The sequence below is a fragment of the Amblyraja radiata genome, chromosome 1, assembly GCF_010909765.2.
Source record: "Amblyraja radiata isolate CabotCenter1 chromosome 1, sAmbRad1.1.pri, whole genome shotgun sequence".
Lineage (NCBI taxonomy): Eukaryota > Metazoa > Chordata > Chondrichthyes > Rajiformes > Rajidae > Amblyraja > Amblyraja radiata.
This window is the reverse complement of record NC_045956.1, coordinates 67,501,772-67,523,335: the sequence shown is the minus strand read 5'-3', so window position 1 is coordinate 67,523,335 and position 21,564 is coordinate 67,501,772. Positions and strand designations below refer to the sequence as shown.

At 44.3% G+C, this 21,564-nt stretch overlaps 1 protein-coding gene across 2 annotated transcripts in view; it reads right to left on the bottom strand.

Moving 5' to 3' along the window:
• Window positions 1-21,564, bottom strand: part of pde5a (phosphodiesterase 5A) — a 131,144-nt gene that overhangs the window by 6,687 nt on the left and 102,893 nt on the right. For both annotated transcript variants that reach the window (XM_033023575.1, XM_033023584.1), the window contains exons 15-18: window positions 21,106-21,193; window positions 15,779-15,879; window positions 8,994-9,071; window positions 1,497-1,560 (exon numbers count right to left, since the gene is read on the bottom strand). In XM_033023575.1, the coding sequence (XP_032879466.1) occupies window positions 1,497-1,560; window positions 8,994-9,071; window positions 15,779-15,879; window positions 21,106-21,193 (331 nt within the window). The remainder of the gene's footprint in view (window positions 1-1,496; window positions 1,561-8,993; window positions 9,072-15,778; window positions 15,880-21,105; window positions 21,194-21,564) is intronic.

Genomic DNA, 21,564 nt, shown 5'->3' with positions numbered 1-21,564 from the left:
TGCCTGTGGCAGATTGTGTTTTCTCAGCTGCCGCATGAAGTACATCCTCTGTTGGGTCTTTTTGACTGTGGAGTCGATGGTGGCCTCCCATTTAAGGTCCCTGGAGATGATAGTTTCAAGGAACTTAAATGACTCCACGGATGTGACTGTGGTGTTGTTGATGGTGAGTGGGGTGAGGGTAGGGGGAGCTCTCCTAAAGTCTACAATCAATTCCACTGTCTTAAGAGCATTGAGCTTCAGGTTGTTGCGATGGCACCGGGAGGCCAGCTGTGTCACTTCCTGTATGTAGGCAGATTCCTCCCCATCCTAGATCAGTCCAATCAGGGTTGTGTCGTCCGCAAACTTGAGAAGCTTGACAGAGTAGTTCCGTGGAGGTGCAGTCGTTGGTGTAGAGAGAGTAAAGGAGAGGGGAGAGTACGCGGCCTTGCGGTGATCCTATGCTGAGGGTCTGCGGGTCCGAGATGTGCTTTCCCAGCCTCACATGCTGCTTTCTGTCTGTCAGGAAGTTGGTGATCCACTGACAGAGGGGTTCAGGCACAGTCAACTGGGAGAGTTTGGAGAGTAGTAGCTCTGGCACAATGGTGTTGAATGCAGAGCTAAAATTCACAAAACAAAATCCTTGCATAGGTCCCCTGGTGGCCTAGGTGCTGGAGGATGAAGTGCAGGCCCAGGTTGACTGCGTCGCTGATCTATTGTCACTGATCTAGGTCACAGATCTATTGGCCTGGTATGCAAACTGCAGGGGGTTCAGCAAGGGGTTTGTGATATTTTTCAGGTGGGCCAACACAAGTCTTTCAAGGGTCTTCATGACTACAGAGGTCAGTGCGACAGTCCTGTAGTCGTTAAGACCAATAATCCTTGGCATTTTGGGTAGGGGAACAATAGTGGAGGCTTTGAAGCAGGCAGGGGCAGTGCAGGTTTGCAGGGACCAATTGAAAATGTCTGTGTAGACTAGTGCCAGTTGTTCGGCACAGAGCTTGAGGGTAGAGGGGATAACATTGTCCAGTCCTGGAGATTTGTCTGTACGGAGTTTGTACTGTCTCCCCGTGACCGCGTGGGTTTTCTCTGAGATCTTCTGTTTCCTCCCACACGCCAAAGACGTACAGGTTTGTAGGCTAAATGGCTTGGTTATGTGTAAATTGTCCCTAGTGTGTGTAGGATGGTGTTTATGTGTGGGGATCACTGGTCGGCGCGGACTCGGTGTGCCGAAGGGCCTGTTTCCGCGCTGCATCTCTAAACTAAACTAAACATTCAACCCATTTCAAGGCAGATATAAAATTGTCCTTTCAAAAGGATAATGATAACTCGATCAGCAACTTCAGGATTTTCAAATGTTAATCTCATCTGCCCATGCTCGAAATTGCTGTACTGCTTATGACTGGGAGCATTATTAACTTTTCTATGGCGCTGACAGCAACATCTGGACCATTATATCCATTGACCATGTTTCTAAAACTAATATTTATATGATTATACACAGATACTATACACATTACCTTTTGTTGAACAGGCCAAGGTTTGGTTATTGCAGACACATCACAAGCTGTCATCAACATTGCCCTGTTAATGTTAATAATGTATGACATTTTATTAAACACATGGAAGTAAGTTCACATTTTCATTGTCATTCTGCACTCATTTAAACAGAAATAGTAAAGAATTTCCTCTGGCTACTGCATCAGGTAATATTCTAAAATATATTTGGCGTATTGTGTGTCGCTCTAGTTGCTTCATCACAGGGAGGATGTCAAAACTTTGGAGAGGGTACGGAAGAGGTTCACCAGAATGTTGACTGGATTTAAGAGTAGTGGCTACAAGGAGAAGTTAGATAAACTTGGATTGCTTTTTCTGAAGTGTCAGAGGTTGAGGCAAGATTTAATAGGTATATAAAATGATGAGAGGCATCGATGATAGGTAGAGTCTTTTCCCAGGGTGGAAATGTCAAATACTAAAGGCAATAATATAAGGTGAGATGGAGAAAGTTTGAGAAAGATTTGTGAGGCAGTTTTTTAACTGATAGTGGGAGGTACTTGGAACGTGTTGCCAGTGGAGGGGTAGAAACAATTACAATAGTGATGTTCAAGACACATTTAGGCCGGCAAATGAACATAAAGGTGATGGAGCGATATAGACCATGTACGTGTACATGATATTAGCTTACATGAACATCATAGTCAGAGATTTTTCCTATGCTGTACTTTCAAAAGGATAATGATAACTCAATCAGCAACTTCAGGATTTTCAAATTAATCAATTAATCTCATCTGCCCCCTGCTAGAAGTTCAGGGTCTTTCTGTCTTGCCAGATCTTCGCCGATGCTTAAGAAAGTAAATATGCTGATGCACCCCAACACTCTTCTGTGCTATCCCCCCCACCCTGGCTTGATTATATCAACAGCTCTTTTATCTTGCTGATGTAAGGGCTAGGTTATTGTCCTGACGCCATGACACAGAGTTCCCGATCTGTTTACTGTATTTCCTCGCATCGTTGTTGTTGATCCTACTAATAACAGTGGCATCAACAAAGATAAAGTTCAGGCTGGCATTGCACCTTGCCACAACCATGGGTCTACAGGAAATTGCTTCCTTCCGTCAACAATCAACTCTTTCATCTTGCACACATTAAGAGCTAGGTTATAGGTTATAGTCCTGACACCTTGACACTAGGTTCTCAAACTCTTTCGTGTTTAAGAAGGAACTGCAGATGCTGGAAAATCGAAGGTACACAAAAATGCTGGAGAAACTCAGCGGGTGCAGCAGCATCTATGGAGCGAAGGAAATAGGCAACGTTTCGGGCCGAAACACTTCTTCAGACTGATGGGGGGTGGGGGTCAAACTCTTTCCTCTACTTCATTTCATCGCTTTTGGAAAGCTGACGACAAACGTGTTCTCATTGATGAACTTAAAACGTTGAGTTGGCATTGGACTTGGCCACATAGTCTTGGGTGGATTGGGAGTAGAGCAAAGGACCAGGATTGGTCAGGGTGGGGGAAATTCAATGACCAATTCTAACTGACTACAGTCTGTTGATCAAGAAATCCAGAAGCCAGTTGCAGATGGAAGTCCTAATGCAAATGGCCAGAGTTTTAGGAATAGGCTTTTTCGGATATTACGTTGAGATTAGTTTTGTTTAGTTTATTGTCACATGCACCAAGGTACAGTGAAAAGCTTTTGTTGCATGCTAACCAGTTAGTGGAAAGACAATACATGATTACAATCCGAGCTATCCACAGTGTGCAGATACATGGCAAAGGGAATGACGTGAATAATGTTTAGTGCAAGATAAAGCCAGTAGATGTTGGGAGGATGGTTCAGTTGCCTAACCACAACAGGGAATAATTTGTCACAAAATCTGGAGGTACCATATGTGTTTCTTCTATGCCTTTTATGTGTTTTACTTCTATGCCTTTTGCCCAATGGGAGAGGGGAGAAGAGGGAGTGGCCGGGGTGTGACTAGTCCTTGATTACGCTGCTGGCCTTGTCAAGGCAGCGCAAGGTGTAAATGGAGTCACGGAAGGGAGGTTGGTTTGTGTGATGGTCTGAGCTGCATCCACAATTCTCTGCAATTTCTTGTGGTCTTGGATGGGGCTGTTCCCAAATCATGCTATGATGCATCCTGATAAAATGCTTTCCGCGGCACATCTGTAGAAGTTGATGAGAGTTGTAGGGGGCATGTCAATCTTCCTAAGCCTTATAAAGAAGTAGAGCTGCTGGTGTGTTTTTGTGCCATTGCTTCAATATGGGTGGTCCAGGACAAGTTGTGATTTGACTCCTGGGAATTTGAAGCTTTCAGCCATCTCTACATCAGCTCCATCAATGCATACCAGGGTATGCGAACTGCTTCGCTTCCTGAAGTCGATCAAGATCTCCTCTGTCTTGCTGATATTGAGACAAAGGGTGTCATCACGAGGTTCTCAATCTCATTCCTGTACTTCATCTCATCATTATTTGATGTCCGGCCCACAATGATAGCACCGTCAGCAAATTTGTAAATTGAATTGGATTGAAGGGGGCTGAGAACGCAGTCTTACGGAGCACCAGTGTTGAGGATTATAATAGAGGATGATTTGTCCCCTATCCTCATTGATTGAGGTTTTTGTTGGTCAGGAAGTCGAGGATCCAGTTGCAGAGATGAATGATGAGTCCCGCGGGTTTTGCGACGAGCTTGGATGGGATAAATGGTAATAAAGGCAGAGTTGTAGTCTATGAATGGGAGTGCGATGTAGGTTTCCCTCTTATCCAGATGTTGCAGGGATGAGTGTATGGCCAGGGACATAGCATCATCTCTGGACCTGTTGTGGCAGTAGGCGTACTGCAGTGGATCAAGACTGCTTGGTAGACCGGATTTAAGGCATTCCATAACCAGCCTCTCAAAACATTTCATGATGGTGGAAGTCAAGGCCACTGGAAGGTAGTCGTTAAGGCATGAAATCTTGCTTTTCTTTGGCACCGGGATGATGGTGGTCCACTTGAAGCTAGTGGGTATGTCAGAACAGAGTAGGGAAAGATTAAAGATGTTCGCAAATATTCCCGCTTGCCGGTCTGTGCAGCGACTAAGGACACGGCCTGGAACTCCGCCTGGGCCAGTTGCTTTCCGTGGTTTCATCGTCAGGAAGGCCGCTCCAACCTCTACTATGGTGACCCTAGGAAGAGGCACACTTGAGTCTGAAGGATGTTACCGCCCTGATGGCCTTCTGCTCAAAGCGAGTACAGAAAGCTTTCAGTTCATCGGGTAGGATCGCACTATCATCAATGATGTTGCCTGAATTGCACTGTAGCCAGTTATCTTAATCAGACCTTGCCACATTCTCTGAGGGATTATGATGGGACAGAAGTTTGTCCCGGTATTGTCTCTTGGCATCCCTGATAACTTTGCGGAGATCATAGCAGGCCTTCGGGATCATTTGCAGCGGACCTGGCCTCCACCTGTGAATGTACCTCACGTTGATGGCTATGGGGTTGAAAGCTGAGCTATAGTCAATGAATAGCATCCTGACATAGGTGTTCTTATTGTCAAGGTGATTTAGGGCTGAATGCAGGAGAAGACAAAGTGTTCTCCAAATACATACATTTCCTGTATGCAAATTGCAGAGGTCTAGATTGTTCAGAATACTGGCACAAATGTGGGCCAATACTAATCTCTCAAAGTACTGCATTATAGTTAATGTTAGAACTACTGGGCATTAGTCATTAAGACAAGTTGTTTATTTTTCTTGGGCACTGAAATTATGGAGGTTTCCTTAAAGCAGATGGGGATAGCAGATTGCAGAAGTCAGAAAATGAAGATACTGGTGAAGACTGTGGCCAATTGATTGGCAAATGATTCCAGTCCATGTCCAGGGACTCCATCTGGGCTGGCCGCTTTCTGAGAGTTTATCCTCGTGCAAGCAGATCTGACTTCTGCCATTGAGGTGTATAGGACAGAGCCATATATTGGGCATTTGGGATGCACCCAAGTGGAGTTTAGTTTGGTAGTACAAAAATGGTATAAAATGCATTCTCATCTTTCTCGAGCCAACAAAGGGCCATTCTGGACTCTACCCATCCCAAGGTAATCTGTTGCCGGCTCTGATTTGTTCTGATCATCTCTTGCCTCAAGTTCCCCTCCTCCCCCCACACCTCTATCTTTCAGCTATTCTTCAGAAGGGTTCCAACCCAAAGTATCATCTTTTCCTTTACTTCAGAGCTGTTGTATATCTACAGTATTATTTTGTGGGTCTTGATATGTGTAAATCAGCCGCTGTATTTCTTTCTATAAAAGTAACTCCAAATAAAAGTAAGTAATTGAATGTGATATACAATGGGATTTCTTAAAGACATTACAAATCCTAAACAAAAAAAGAATCAATGGGAACTATAAGGAAAGGACTAGTCAATATAAAAAGAGAAACAATGGAAGTATGCCTCTACAACGTTAGAAGTAATTTCAAACTCAAAAATCACAAACAAATGCAAAAATAAGAGAACCACGTATCACAACTTCCTGGATTCATGCCAGTCCTAATAAAACTAAAGTTTTTGGCTTCATCTATTGGTGCTCTATCTTATTATTCCAATTGCCACACTATTCATGCAACCACACCTTCCATTAAAATATATGTAGGTTTATAATCAGTGAAGCACGAACTCAGACTGGTGCAATTTATCATAGGTGGAAAATTAGCTGTAAGAACAAGTTTGTCCTGTTCATTTTGACTGCTACACAATTTGTGATTGTGCAATCTACAGTCCAATACCTCCCAAACAAGTTTCCATTTCCCTTTACTCATTTCAATGAAATATGTAGTTTCACTTTTATTTCTAAAGTTATATGTTTGCAGATGACACCATTGTAAACAACAAGACAGAGTACAGGAAGAGATAGAGAACTTAATAACATGGTGTCAGGACAACAACCTTTCCCTCAATGTTAGCAAGACAAAAGGACCTATCACTTCAGGAGGTGTAGTAGAGAATGTGCCCCAATCAGCATCAATGATGCTGAAGTAGAAATGGTTGAGAGCTTCAAGGTCCTTGGAGTTAATATTACCAATGATCAGTCGTAACCAACCACATTGAAGCGGCAGCAATGTTATTGCCTGACGTTCCGTAGGAGATTGAGGAAATTAGTCACATCTCCAACAACTCTTACAAACTTCTACAGATGCACTAAATAAAGCACACTGTCGGGTTACATCACAGCTTGGTTTGGGAACAGACTGTGATGAAAGACTGCAAGAAATTGCAGAAAGTTGTGGATAGAGCCCAGTCCATCACACCGAGCAGACTCCCCACCATTGACTCCATCTACACAATGCTGCCTCGGAAAAACAGCCAGAATAATCAACAACTTAACACGTCCCGGTCATTCCTTCTTCACCTGCCTCCAGTCGAGCAGAAGTTAAAGGAGATAACAGCATGCACCACAAGACTCAGGAAAAGCCTCTTCCCCTTTGTTATCAGGCTTCTGAATGGTCCAACCATAAGCTACGGCACAGTCTGATTCACCTGTACCTCTTTGCAGATATTGGACTTGATCTATGGAACTGGTGCCCTACAATGCTGAGAAGTTTATTCTGTATTCTTTATCTTCCCCTTTGTACTACCTATTGTACTTTAGTTTAACGATTGTATTTATGAATAGCATTATTTGATCTGATTGCATAGCATGCAAAACATAGGGTTTTTTTGTTTTGTTATTGTACCTCAGTGTGCATTAAACAAATGAGGGCAAACTCTCACTACCATTAATTCTAATTATTTATACTGATTGTGAATAACTATGTTCCAACACTGATTCCTGTTATACCACACTAGCTACAGACTCCTCACCCAAAATTGGCCCAAATATGCTTATTTGCTGTTTATCAATCTGCTATCCATGCCAGGATACCTCTCTAAATTCCATTTGCTCTAGTTTTTTTTAATTAACCTGTTGTTTCCATCTAACTGAAGGTCTTCTACAGTGTAAGTAAACGACATCCATTGTTCTCCCACCTTCTTTATCATAATCTTATTTTCATATAGCATGGAAACAGGCTTTTCAGCACAAGGAGGTGTACACTGGCACTCAGGGCAATCCCAATTCAGCACTCATTTTACCTGTAACATGTTCTCCATTTTTCCATCAATCTTCCCAAGATGTCTGCCACACATGTACACACTATAGGCAATTTACACCCAACACCTAACAACTTGCTTGTTGCCCTAACAACGTTAGATCCTTCTAGTCCAATTTCTGTGCTGGTGAATTGTTGTCAGATTTCCTAAATAGCCAATGCTTCCTTCCTAAATTACTAACAGTTGAATTGAACACAACTGGGGTGGTGGTGCATGATGTGACAACCGTGTTATGTTAGATTTTGTTGAACTGTTTCAGATATTGTTAGAATAACACTCTTAGTTTGCAAATTACTGCATTTTGTTCTTGCAATGCTCTTTGTACTTTTTCATTGTGTTTACTATATTTTCTAATGAATTACCTTTCGCAATGTTTCTCATTAAAAGAAAGCGTTGACATATTTAGCTTTCTTCATCTGGCCTACTGTCTATTAAATGTTAACACATGCAGAAGCATATCTGGGTTTTACTGAATGAAAATTACCATGGAAAATCTAACAATAACATGGCATTTACTCCATTTTAATTTTAAATCCTAGTCACTTATAGGCACAATTGAATAAAATTATTTTGGCATAACATTTTAGTGCATTAATGATATATAAAGGGCCTGTCCCACTGCGGGGACCGAATTCGCAACTTTAGTAGAGTTTGCCCTCGACTCATACTCGCAGCATGGTTGACACGAGGTCCTAGGAGGTCTTTGTAACTCTCCTTCATGCTCGAGAGTAGTCCCCGAGTACGCGAGGTCTCAGCTAGGTCGCTACGTTTTTTTTTAGCAAGCTGAAAAATGACCGCAAGTAAAAAAAGGTTGCCATGGAAAAAAATCTATACTTTTTCACTTGTAGGTTTAGTTGAGGTAGGTCGTAATAGGTCGTAATGCTATCGTAGGTAATCGAAGGCTATCGAAGGTAATCGAAGATAGTCAATGGTAAAGCTCGTTGAGAAAAAACTGTAAGTAAACCGACTGGTAATGTTAAATGCCAGCTAAACTTTATTAAAAGTTGGCTGGCTTCTTAAAAGTGACTCCACTCCTTCTCCCCCCCTTCTCTCCCCCTCTCCTCTTCTCGCCCCCTCCCCCTCTCCGCGCTCTCTAAAGGACGTACTGTAACTGTGCCAGCCGTCTTTTACCTTCCTGTTCATCGCAGGTGTGAATTCAGACAGCGCTCCCCCGCTTTCCCTGTCTCCCGCCTTTGCGATGTATTTGTGTGTGTGTGAGTGTGTGAGCGTGTGTGTGTGTGTGTGCCTGCGCAAATGGTCGATCCAGCTCGCGGTTTCATCGCTGACGGTCGATCCAGCTCGAGGTTTTTCAGGCGAGTGCCCTCAAGCATGAAGGTCAAAGACAGTCGCTGAAAAGTCGTGTTAGTGGGACAGGCCCTTAAGATTGCTACTTACATTACCAGTTCTTTATGACTTTTATCTTCCCAGTCAAATCGATTGGTTTTCACCAGCTCAAAAAATTCTTCTCTTCTCCTAAAAATATGAATTGTAGCAGCATTAGATTGTACATAACATGTTTTACATGGTCTTCTTTCTCTGCATTATTATAGATTCCACCATCTAGGCAGTAGCCTGGTAGAAAAGCCGGCCCATTCTGTGACTATTACCAAAATGGATCCTATATAGGTCTGTTCTACCAGATTACAACCAAGTGTGAAATGATCAAAAAACATTCAAAAAAAGAGCTTCCATTTGACCTATAACCGAAATCACAACACTACCATCTGACTGGGTGTCAAACTGTGGATGAGATAGATATTTCTTCATTTCATAAAACCATTGTGTCAGGCTTCTGTAAAAAAAAAAATCTTAATTCATGTAGGTTAAACACGTCAAAGTGAATCCTACATATCTATATACCTATGAAAGTCTCATCTTGTATGTATGTATACGTGTGTATGTGTGTGTGTGTGTTTCCGTTTGTGTTTCTCTGCGTTCGTGAAAACGCTATGAGCTAGAGTTGAAATTTTTACAGATTATTACACATTAACTCGGTCGACGCAATAAACAGGTTCCCTTCGCATTTCAAAAGTTATTGACGATTCACGTTTTAAAAAAAGGCAAAAAACAGTTCTCACGCACAGCCTTACTCCAGGACTTTCCAATGATGATGTCACAATGCCACTCTCAGTGCACCAATCACATTGGCCTCTCAAGCTGCCGAGTGCCACACCCCCAGTCCCCTCCCCCCACTGGGTTAGTCACACTCCCCACCCCTCCCCCTCCAGGTTATTCACACCCCTGCCCCCTCCCGAGTTATTCACACCCCTTGCCCCTCCCCTCTGGGTTATTCACACCCCGCCCTCTCCACCCCCGGGTTATTCACACACCTCTCTCCCTCCCCCCGCTGCCTCAAAAAGGCAGCCAATACCCCCCCACCTCCCCTACAGGTTATTCACACCCCGGGTTTTTCGCACACCCCGCACCATCCCCTCCGCTGTCTCAAAAAGGCAGCCAATATCATCAAAGACCCACACCATCCTGGCCACACACTCATTTCACCATTGTCATCGGGAAGAAGGTACAGGAACCTGAAAACTGTAACATCCATGTTCAGGAACAGCTTCTTCCCAACAGCCAAGCAAGCAAGAATTTCATTGTCCTATGTGGGACATATGACATTAAAACACTCTTGACACTTGACCCCCGCCTCCCCCCCCTCAAGCCCCCCCCCCACACACACCCCTCCATCCCTCCCATTGATGCATCAGATAAGGGGCTAATCCAATGTTCTCCTTGCCAGGAATTCCTCATTTGTAAACCCCGAAGTAATTCTTCTCTTGTGCTAAGTCCCACACCCCTATTATCCCATTATGGCTAGCTTCTATATGTACTCTGCCCCCAATGAAAACCGAAGGAAATCATCTAACACCTACATGCCTTTTATGAATTTGTCGTAAATAAAGTGATCTTCCACATTCCCATTTGAGTATATCTATTCTCTGCTCCTGAACTTGTTTATCAATGATTTGGATGAGGGAATTGAAGGCATTGTAGCCAAGTTTGCTAATGATTTGAAGATAGGTGGAGATGTAGGTAGTGCAGAGAATGCAGGGACTCTGCAAAGGGGCTTTGACAGGTTGGGAGAGTGGGTATAGGACTAGCAGACGGAATACAGTGCAACAAAGTGTGCAGTCATGCATTTTGTAGTAGGAATAAAGGCGCAGACGATTTTCTAAATAGAAACATAGAAAAATAAGTGCTGGAGAAGGCCTTTCTGCCCTTCGAGCCAGCCGTCTTTCTTACAGTTTGGCTTTCTTCCCAACCAATTGTTCAAGCGCTTTTGATTGCAACATGCGCCTTAATTTAGTTCAACAAAGAAACTGACAAGTTACTAAAGAACGAGCCATTCAATATGATCATGGCTGATCATCTAAAATCAGTACTCCTGCTTTTTTCCCATATCCTTTGATTCCTTTAGCCCTAAGAGATAAATCTAACTCCCTCTTGAAAACATCTAATGAATTGGCCTCTACTGCCTTCTGTGGCAGATAATTTCACAGATTTACAACTCTCTGGGTGGAAACGTTTGGTACCTTATCTCAGTCCTAATTGGCCTACCTCTTATTCTTAAACTGTGACCCCTGGCTCTGGACTCCCCCAACAACAGGGACATTTTCCTGCATCTAACCTGTCGAATCCTTTCAGAATTTTATATGTTTCTATAAGATCTCCTCTCATCCTCTAAATTCCAGTGAATACAAGCCCAGTTGACCCATTCGTTCATCATATATCAGTCCCGTCAATTAACCCGGTAATTAACCTGGTGAACCTACGCTGCACTCCCTCAATAGCAATAATGACTTTTCTCAAATTAGGAGACCAAAACTGCACACAATACTGCAGGTGCAGTCTCACCAGTCCTCTGTACAACTGCAGTAGGACCTCCCTGCTCCTAAACACAAATCCTCTCACCATGAAGGCCAACATGCCAATAGCTTTCTTCACTGCCTGCTGTACCTGCATGCTTACTTTCAGTGACTGATGTACAAGCACACCCAGGTCTCGTTGCACCTCCCCTTTTCCTAATCTGACATCTTTCGGATAATAATCTGCCTTCCTGTTCTTGCCACCAAAGTGGATAACCTCACATTTATCCACAATATACTGCATCTGCCCACTCACCCAACCTATCCAGGTCACCCTGCAGCCTCATAGCATCCACCTCGCAGCTCACACTACCACCCCGTTCTGTGTCATCCGCAAACATGGAGATTTCACATTTAATTCCCTCGTCTGAATCGTTAATCTATATTATTAAAAGTATCATCTTGACTACTTCCTGTTGCACTGTATATTGATTTTAGAAAAAGCACTGCCACTTCCGGCTGTGATTTTTGGCCACCTTACTCAGAGTCCCCCTCCGCTGGTGAGGACAAGAGGATTTTTCCCATTGATGAAAAATAAAAGACTTATTAATGTTTAAAACATTTTGAGATTATCTCTCCTGAAGGCCACGCCCCTTCCGGAGGGACTATAAACCCTATAAAAGAGTTGGGTGCCTCAGTCAGTCTCTGCAAGATGTGAGAGGGTCACATCTCTCAGTCTGAACTGTGAATAACACTGAACACATGTCAACTAAACTGTGAGTGCCCTTAATGTGGTTTGAAAATGCAAAAGTGTTTTTTGTTTTGAAAATGCTTGCTAAAAGTGTTTCTTGTTTGAAAATGCTTGCTGAAAGTGGTTTTTGTGATGAAAATGCTTGGTAAAATGGTTTTTGGTTTGAAAATGCTTGCTAAAAGTGTTTTTTGGTGTGAAAATGCAAAAGTTGCCTTGCCTAATTGAATAGTTGGTTTGAGAATGCTAAAGTTGCCTTTCGCTCATCAGGTGAGTCCCCCTTCGTTCATCAGGTGCCGAGGATTTTTCCCATTGATGAAACATGAAAGAGGTATTAGTGTTTAAAATATGTTGAGATTCTTTCTCCTGTCAATCATGCCACAAAGGCCACACCCCTTCTGGCAGGAGGGACTATAAAACCTGGAAGTGTGGGCGTAGCTCAGTCTCTGCAAGAAGGGGGAGGGAGAGGTCATGACTCTCTGTCTTTAGTGGCCTTGCAGCCTGCTTGAAATGGTAGGAAACTGCACTCGAATTTGGTGGCCTTGCACCCTGGATGAAATGGTAGGAAACTGCACTCGAATTTGGTGGCCTTGCACCCTGCTTGACCTGGAAGGAAACTGCACTCGAATTTGGTGGCCTTGCACCCTGCCTGAAGTGATATGAAACTGCACTCGAATTTGGTGGCCTTGCACCCCGCTTGATGTGGTAGGAAACTGCACTCAAATTTGTTGGCCTTGCACCCTGCTTGAAGTAGTATGAAACTGCACTCGAATTTGGTGGCCTTGCACACTGCTCAAGGAATAGCCGTGAGTCAACCACCAGCCTTGAGTGACTGAGCCGCCAGCCCTAGAATCCATTTGGCCCACAATGTCCATACTAGCCCTCTGGAAACCAGTCCTTTCAACCCTCAACACCCATACTAGCACTCCAGAAAGCCCCCCCCCCCCCTCCCCCACACTGGCCACCAATTTTGGAATTGGTGGAGAGGTGGAATATTGCGTTGGGGGACCAGCCCTCCTGTGTGAAGCTCGGACCCAACAGTTCCCACTTAGTCTAGTATATATTGTAAATAACTGGGGTCCCAGCACCGAGCCTTGCAACACCCCACTAGTCACTGCCTGCCATTCTGAAAAGGACCCGTTAATTCCAACTCTTTGCTTCTCGTCTGCCAACCAGTTCTCTATCCATGTCAATACCCTACCCCCATTACCAGGTGCTCTAATTTTGAACATTAATCTCATGTGTGGGACCTTGTCAAAGGCTTTTTGAAAGTCCAGAATGGAGAGAGAATTCAGAAAACAGAAGTGCAAAGGGACTTGGGAGTGCTGGAGCAGGATTACCAAAAAGTTAACTTGCAAGTTGAATCAGTAGTAAGGAAGGCAAATGCAATGCTAGCATTTATTTCAAGATGACTCGAATATAAAAACAGGGATGTAATGCTCAGGCTTTATAAGGCACTGGTCAGACCTCATTTTGAGTATTGTGAGCAGTTTTGGGGCACATATCTGAGGAAGGATGTGTTGGCGTGCAGAGGGTCCAGAGGAGGTTTACGAGAATTATCCCAGGGATGATTGGATTAATATATGATGATCCATTTAGTAGGATGAGGGTAGGTCCTCATTGAAACTTACCGAGTAGTGAAATGCCTGGATAGAGTGGATATGGAGAGGACGCTTCTACTACTGGGACAGTCTCGGGCCAGAGGCCATAGCCTCAAAATAAAAGAACGTACCGTTAGAAAGGAGAGAGGTGGAATTTCTTTAGTCAGAGGGTGGTGATTCTATTGAATTGCCACTGAAGGCTGTGGATGGATATTTTTAAGGTGGAGTTTGATAGATTCTTGATCGGAATGGTGCCATTCGGCGCCGCCGTTTCGGCACCGCTGTTCCGTTTGGAGGCGCCGATCTTTTACTAATTCATGAGAACGTCTCATTAAACACACCCAAAACCACTACAACCAGGTAGAGAGCAGAAGATTGAGGGTAAAAACAAATCATTTTTAAAGTGCAATCATTAACAATGTAGACAGTAAATTATTACAAAGTCTCGAAATGCATTCTACTGGTTTAGCTTCAGGTTTATTATTGTTATATACTTAATTAAGATGAAAGTTTAGATGAATAAAGATTAGTTACCGGCTGGTTATTTTTATTTTGGGTATAGGAAAATTCATGACACAATTTATAGGGGACAACAGAAACCTACATTTATATTAAACGGGGGGACAATCAAAAACGGCGGTGCTGAAACAGCGGCGCCGAAAAGTACCCGACCCTTCTTGATTAGTAAGGGAGTCGGGGTTAAGCAAAGACAGGAAAATGGGGTTGACAGGGAAAGATAGATCAGCCATGATTGAACGGCAGAGTAGACTTGATGGGCCGAATGGCCAAATTCTGCTCCTACAACTTATGCTCCATTCCACATCCCTTTTAGGCAAACAAACCTTCACACATTTTGGTTTTATCTGCTCACTCTCATGTGACTTCTAAAATTCTTCCTAAAATCTAACTATTTGGCCATGCTGTCAGATGCGTCCCCAAGCTTTATTCCTGCTACAATTCTTTCTCAACTTCCTATAATTCCTCCAATATAGGACCATTCAACATTTCATTCAAGTGGCCCCTTTATTTTGTACTGAGGTTTGTGTATGCAAGAGAAACCATTGCATTATTCAAAGAGTGCAGGGAGATTTCATATTATCATGGTTAAGATTCTACCAGCAACCAATATTTTCAGCAATGTTGTTTGATAAGAAGGCATTATTATATTTATTCTGTACGATGCATTGTTTGATATTTCCATTGTGAGGGGCAATTGTGACAGATTATACAGACAAGTGAATTTACTTACAGTACCAAATATAAAATACAGACAACAATTTTACTTCTGTTATCTGAAACACAAATTTGAAATTTGAGGTATAGATTTCACAACTTGAGAGTGCATTGAGTATGTGCAGGAAGTCATGATGCAGCTTATAAGACTCTGGACAGCACCCGTTTGGACTACTGCGTGCAGTTCTGGTCACCCCATTACTGGAAGGATATGGAGGCTTTGGAGAGGGTGCAGAAGAGGTTTACTAGAATGCTGCCTGGATTAGGAGGCATTAGGTAGGAGGAGTGGTTCGATAGAATTAGATTATTTTCTCTGCTACGTTAGAGGTTGAGTGGAGTCCTGAATGAAGTTTATAAAATTATGAGAGGTACAAACAGGGTAAGAACCTTTTCCACAGGGTGGAAATGTCAAAGACTAGAGGGCATATCCTTAAGGTGAAAGGGACAAAGTTTAAGCTCAATAATATACTGCGTATGGATCAAATGCAGGCAGCTGAAATTAGTTTAGCTCAGCATCATGTTTGGTGCAGACGTGGATCTAAAGACCTGTCGTGTGCTGTACTTTTCTATGTTTTATGTTTTAATTCAGCTTGAATGTGTGCAATTCAGCTTCTACCTTATTGACTACCTTTCTACCCTGACTACTTGAGGCTATTGGGTACAGCAACAGGAGTACTCCATTCAGCTCCTCGAGCCACCCCTGCCATTTAATAGAAACATGGATGAGCCAACTTTCCTTGTCCACTTTCCTACCTGCTCCCCACAGGCCTTGACTCTCTCAATACTTACTTCATGTAGACTGCTAGGTCTGTAGCAAGAATTGCCTGCTCAACCATTTTCAGGGTAGTTTTATATTCATCCAGAGAAAGGCCACTCAGAATTTGGTTTCCCTGGAGGGAACAAAAAATAATTATTCGATCCAGAAACAATATTTCACAGATGCTGCAAAAGTGAAATAAAAACAAAAAAAGCTGGAAACATTCATTGGGTCAAGCAGCATCTGGGTACAAGAAATAGAGTTCCATTTCAGATGCAGATTGCAAGATCAATTAACTGAAATGTTAACTATTTTTCCGTTTTAGCAGAGAGTTGGAAATTGGACATTAATTTAAAGCCCAACCATAACAGCCTTTGTTAGAAAATGCAAAGTGTGCATTGTATATGCCACAAATGTCAACAATTACCAAATATGCTGGCCAATTGCTTGTGCTCCTTTAACCTGTTCTGTGCCATCCCCTGACATCAGTATGAAGAAGGGTGTCGACCCAAAACGTCACCCATTCCTCTCTAGAGGTGCTGCCTGTCCTGTTGAGTTACTCCAGGATTTTTTGTCTATCTTCGATTTAAACCAGCATCTGCAGTTCTTTCCTGCACAAAATAATTTGTGATATTGGCAATATTAATGAATAATAGAAATGAATGAATAAGTTTATTGGCCAAGTATTCACATACAAGGAATTTGCCTTGGTGCTCCGCCCACAAGTGGCAACAACATACAGTGACAGTTAGGAATGACACATAAAACATTAATAATAAAACATTATTGATTAAACATGTGAATTAAGTAAAATACCAGAGCAAAAGGAGGCTACAGATTTTGGGTATTGAGTAGAGCTACTACTCGTGGAAAAAAGCTGTTTTTATGTCTGGCTGTGGCAGCTTTGAAAGTCCGGTGTCGCCTTCCAGAAGGAAGTGATTCAAAGAGTTTGTGGCCAGGGTGAGAGGGGTCAGAGATGATCTTACCCACTCGCTTCCTGGCCCTTGCAGTGTACAGTTCATCAATGGAGGGAAGGTTGCAGTCAATAACCTTCTCAGCTGATCGGACGATTCGCTGCAGCCTCCAGATGTCGTGCTTTGTGGATGAGCCAAACCAAACCATGATGGAGAAGGTGAGGACAGACTCTACGATGGCCGTATAGAATTCGACCATCATTGCCTGCGGCAGATTGTGTTTTCTCAGCTGCCGCATGAAGTACATCCTCTGCTGGGTCTTTTTGACTGTGGAGTCGATGGTGGCCTCCCATTTAAGGTCCCTGGAGATAATAGTTTCAAGGAACTTAAATGACTCCACGGATGTGACTGTTGTGTTGATGATGAGTGGGGTGAGGGGAGGGGGAGCTCTCCTAAAGTCTACAATCAATTCCACTGTCTTAAGAGCATGGAGCTCCAGGTTATTGCGATAGCACCAGGAGGCCAGCTGTGACACTTCCTGTCTATAGGCAGATTCCTCCCCATCCTAGATCAGTCCAATCAGGGTTGTGTCGTCCGCAAACTTGAGAAGCTTGACAGAGGTGTCTGTGGAGGTGCAGTCGTTGGTGTAGAGAGAGTAGAGGAGAGGGGAGAGTACGCAGCCTTGCGGTGCCCCTATGCTGAGGGTTTGCATGTCCGAGATGTGCTTTCCCAGCCTCACATGCTGCTTCCTGTCTGTCAGGAAGCTGGTGATCCACCGACAGAGGGGTTCCGGCACAGTCCACTCGGAAAGTTTGGAGAGTAGTAGCTCTAGCACAATGGTGTTGCATGCAGAGCTAAAATCAACAAATAAAATCCTCGCATAGGTTTACTGGCGGTCTAGGTGCTGGAGGATGAAGTGCAGGCCCAGGTTGACTGTGTCATCCACAGATCTATTGGCCCAATATGCAAACTGCAGAGTGTCCAGCAGGCGGTTTGTGATATTTTTCTGCTTGGCCAGCACAAGCCTTTCAAGGGTCTTCATGGCCACAGAGGTCAGTGCAACAGGCCTGTAGTCATTAAGACCAGTAATCCTTGCCTTCTTGGGTACAGGGACAATAGTGGAGACTTTGAAGCAGGCAGGGACAGTACAGGTTTGCAGGGACTGGTTGAAAATGTCTGTGTAGACCGGTGCCAGTTGTTCGGCACAGAACTTGAGGGTAGAGGGGGAAACATTGTCTGGTCCTGGAGATTTCCGGCTTTTCTGTCTTCTGAACAGCCTCTCCATCTCCTCAATTTTTAATGTTGATGATAGAGAAATTATGTTTTGCAGCATGGAGGGGATGGGTAATTGTGTGTGAAGTGGTGATTGGAGATTGGTGGGTGGGAAAGGGTCCAGTCCTTTCAGACTGGAGTCTTGCTTTAAGTAGGTGTGAAGTGTTGAATGAGGGAAGTGGGTGTAGAAGGGTCTAGTCTTTGCAGACTGAGGCCTGGCTGTGTTGGTTTGGGGGGGGGGGGGGGGGGGGGGGGAGGAGGTACCAGGGTTACGTTTCTGCTTGTCAAACATGCAGTAGAACTCATTCAGGTCGTTGGTCAGCAGACGATTGTCCAAAAAGCGGGGGCCTTTCCTCTTGTAGCTGGTGATTTCTTGCAAGCCCTTCCAAACTGAAGAAGAGTCACTAGCTGAGAAATTGCTCCTCAACTTCTCAGAGTACCTTTCCTTGGCAGCTCTGATTCCTCTTCTCAGCTTGTATTTTGCCTGCCTGTAGAGGTCTGCATCCTCGCTCCTGTAGGCTTCCTCTTTAGGCAGTCGGAGCTGTCTGAGTTCTGCAGTGAACCAGGGCATGTTGTTGTTGAATCATGTCCAGGTCCTAGTTGGAATGCAACTGTCCTCACAAAAGCTGACATATGATGATAGTGTTCGTATATTCATCGAGGCTTGTGGTTGCTTCCCTGAACACATTCCAATCTGTGCAGTCAAAGCAGGATTGTAGGTTCTCAATGCCCTCGCTTGTCCACCTTTTCGTTGTTCTGACCACATGCTTAGCAGCTTTTAGTTTCTGCCTGTAGGTCGGAATAAGGTGAACTAGACAATGATCAGAGAGACCCAGACCCGCCCGGGGAACAGAGCAATATGCGTTCTTGATTGACGTGTAACAGTGGTCAAGTGTTCTCTCCCCTCTGGTGGAGCAGGTTACATGATGTCTGTACTTGGGAAGGTCACAGCTGAGGTTAGCTTTGTTAAAGTTCCCCAAAACAATGACCATGGAGTCCAGGAAGTCACTCTCTACCCTCATTACCTGGTCAGCTAGTTGCGTTTGCGCCTCACGTACGCAGGCTTGGGGGGGGGATGTAAACTCCAGCGAGAATAAAATTCCCTCGGAGAGGTAAAGGGTTTGCAGTTTATAAAGAAGGATTCTAGGTTGGGAGAGCAGGAATTTGACAGTACCGTGATGTCACTGCACCAGTCCTGGTTGGTATAGAAGCATACTCCACCGCCTCTTGATTCCCCCGCTGCCTCCACTTCGCAGTCCGCTCTGTGAAGTTGGAAACCGGCCAGTTGCAGCGCGCTGTCTGGGGTCGACTCACACAGCCAGGTCTCGGTGAAGCACAGGGCAGCGGCTCGAGAGAAGTCCTTGTTTGTCCGCCGTAGGAGTTGCAGTCCCGTCCACTTTGTTATTTAGAGAACGTACGTTTGCCAGGAATGTGCTCGGGAGTGGTGTGCGTGATCCTCGTCGCCAGAGTCGGGTGAGTGCTCCAGAGCATTTTCCACGGGTTCTCCTCCATCTCAAGACCTTGAACACAGCCGCAGCCCCGCCGACAAGTATGTCCAGATAATCCAGCGAGTGAGAGAAATCCAGAACTATGTTTGGAGGTACAGTATGTCCGATGTTAATGAGTACCTCTCTCGTGAAAGTAATCTTTGTAGGGTTTTCACAGATGACACAAACGAATAAACGCATAGAAACATAGAAATATAGGTGAGGAGTAGGCCCTTCGGTCCTTCGAGCCAGCACCCCCATTCAATATGATCATGGCTGATCATCTAAAATCAGTACCCTGCTTTTTCCCCATATCCCTTGATGCCTAACAATACAGCTAAATACAGCTCCCTCTTGAAGACATCCAGTGAATTGGCCTCCACTACCTTCCATGGCAGAGAATTCAACAGATTCACAACTCTCTGGGTGAAAACGTTTTTCCTCATCTCAGTCCTAAATGGACGACCCCTTATGGGCCTGTCCCACTTAGGCTACTGTTTAGGTGAGTGCAGGAGACTCTGGGCTCGCCACATGATCGCCATATGGTCGCCACATGTTCGCTGGTGCTCTCTGGTGAGTCTCCTTCATGGTCGCGAGGAGTTCCCGCATTTTGGGAACTAGTCGCGGTCTCAGTATGGTCGTCGCAAATTTTTCAACATGTTGAAAATTTGGTCGCCATGGAGAAAATCGATAATCCTGTAGTCATACGTGCAGTTGTAGTGGGGTCGCCATGTAGTTATGGGTCGTCAAGGTAGTCGTAGGTAGTTTTAGTTAATCGCCTTTGCTGACCGGTCATTTTCATTGGCTCATTGGGTAAAAATAAAGTAAGCAGAGTTTTCAGAACCAAGCATAACGGACCAGTAATGTTAAATGTCCGCCGACCTTCACAGCTGTGTATCTCTGGCTTATTAAAAGTTGTCTGGCTTCTTAAAAGTGACTCCACACCTTCTCCCCTCCCCCCCCCCCTTCCCCCTCTTTTAAAGGACTTACCAAACACTGTGCTTGCCGTCTTAACCTTCCTGTTCATCGCGGTGTGTGTCTGTATCACCTTGGCTTTGCACCGTGTGAATTTCAGACAGCGCTCCCCCCCGCTTGCCCTAGCCCCCACCTTTGCCATGTGTTTGTGTGTCCCACTCTGATAGTCGCCGTTCCAATCCCCAGTTTTTCAGGCAACTGCCGGAAACTTGACTGTCGCCGACAGCCCGCTGAAATATCGCCTGTGGGTCAGGCACATTATTCATAAACTGTGACCGCTGGTTCTAGACTCTCCCAACATCGGGATCATTTTTCCTGCATCAATTTTCCAGTGAATGCAAGCTCAGTCGGCCCATTCTTTCATCATATGCCAGTCCCGCCATCCCGGGAATTAACCTGGTGAACCTTCACTGCACTCCCTCAATAGCAATAATGTATTTCCTCAAATTCGGAGACCAAAATTGCACACAGTGTTCTTGCCACTTAAGTGGATAACCTCACATTTATCCACATTATATTGCATCTGCCATACATCTGCCCACTCACCCAAAGTTGTTTTAAAATAACTTTTGCAATATCTCCCAAAAATGCTGAAATAATTATTGAAGTTAATGGATAGATGTGCAAAAACAAAGCCCCAGCCCTCGTGGTAATAGAATATCAGCTTTACTCATTAATATGAAACACAAAAACAATGAGTCAGTCACTTACTGGAGTGTTGAGTATCATGACGCACTGGTCAAAATGGTGATGCTCCATCATGGAATGACAGTAAAGCTGAGCCAGTGGGTGCTCACTCCTACACAGCATCAATCAGACAGAGGATATTCATGTTAATTGTTTCGCTAAACTTTACCAAAAAGAAAATGTCCGTAAGAAATAATGATTTAAATTGGGTTTGATCGCCATATGGTTGCCACATGCTGTGTGATCAAAAAGGCGCAGCAGCGCCTTTACTTCCTGAGGAGGCTCAAGAAAGCCCACCTGTCCCCCCAGATCATGACCAACTTTTACCGCTGTACCATCGAAAGCATCCTGACCACCTGCTTCACGGTATGGTACAGCAGCTGCACTGTTGCGGACAGGAAGGCACTACAACGGGTGGTGAAAGCCGCTCAGTACATCATCGGTGCCCCGCTCCCTGCCATGGATGCCCTCCACCGAAAACGG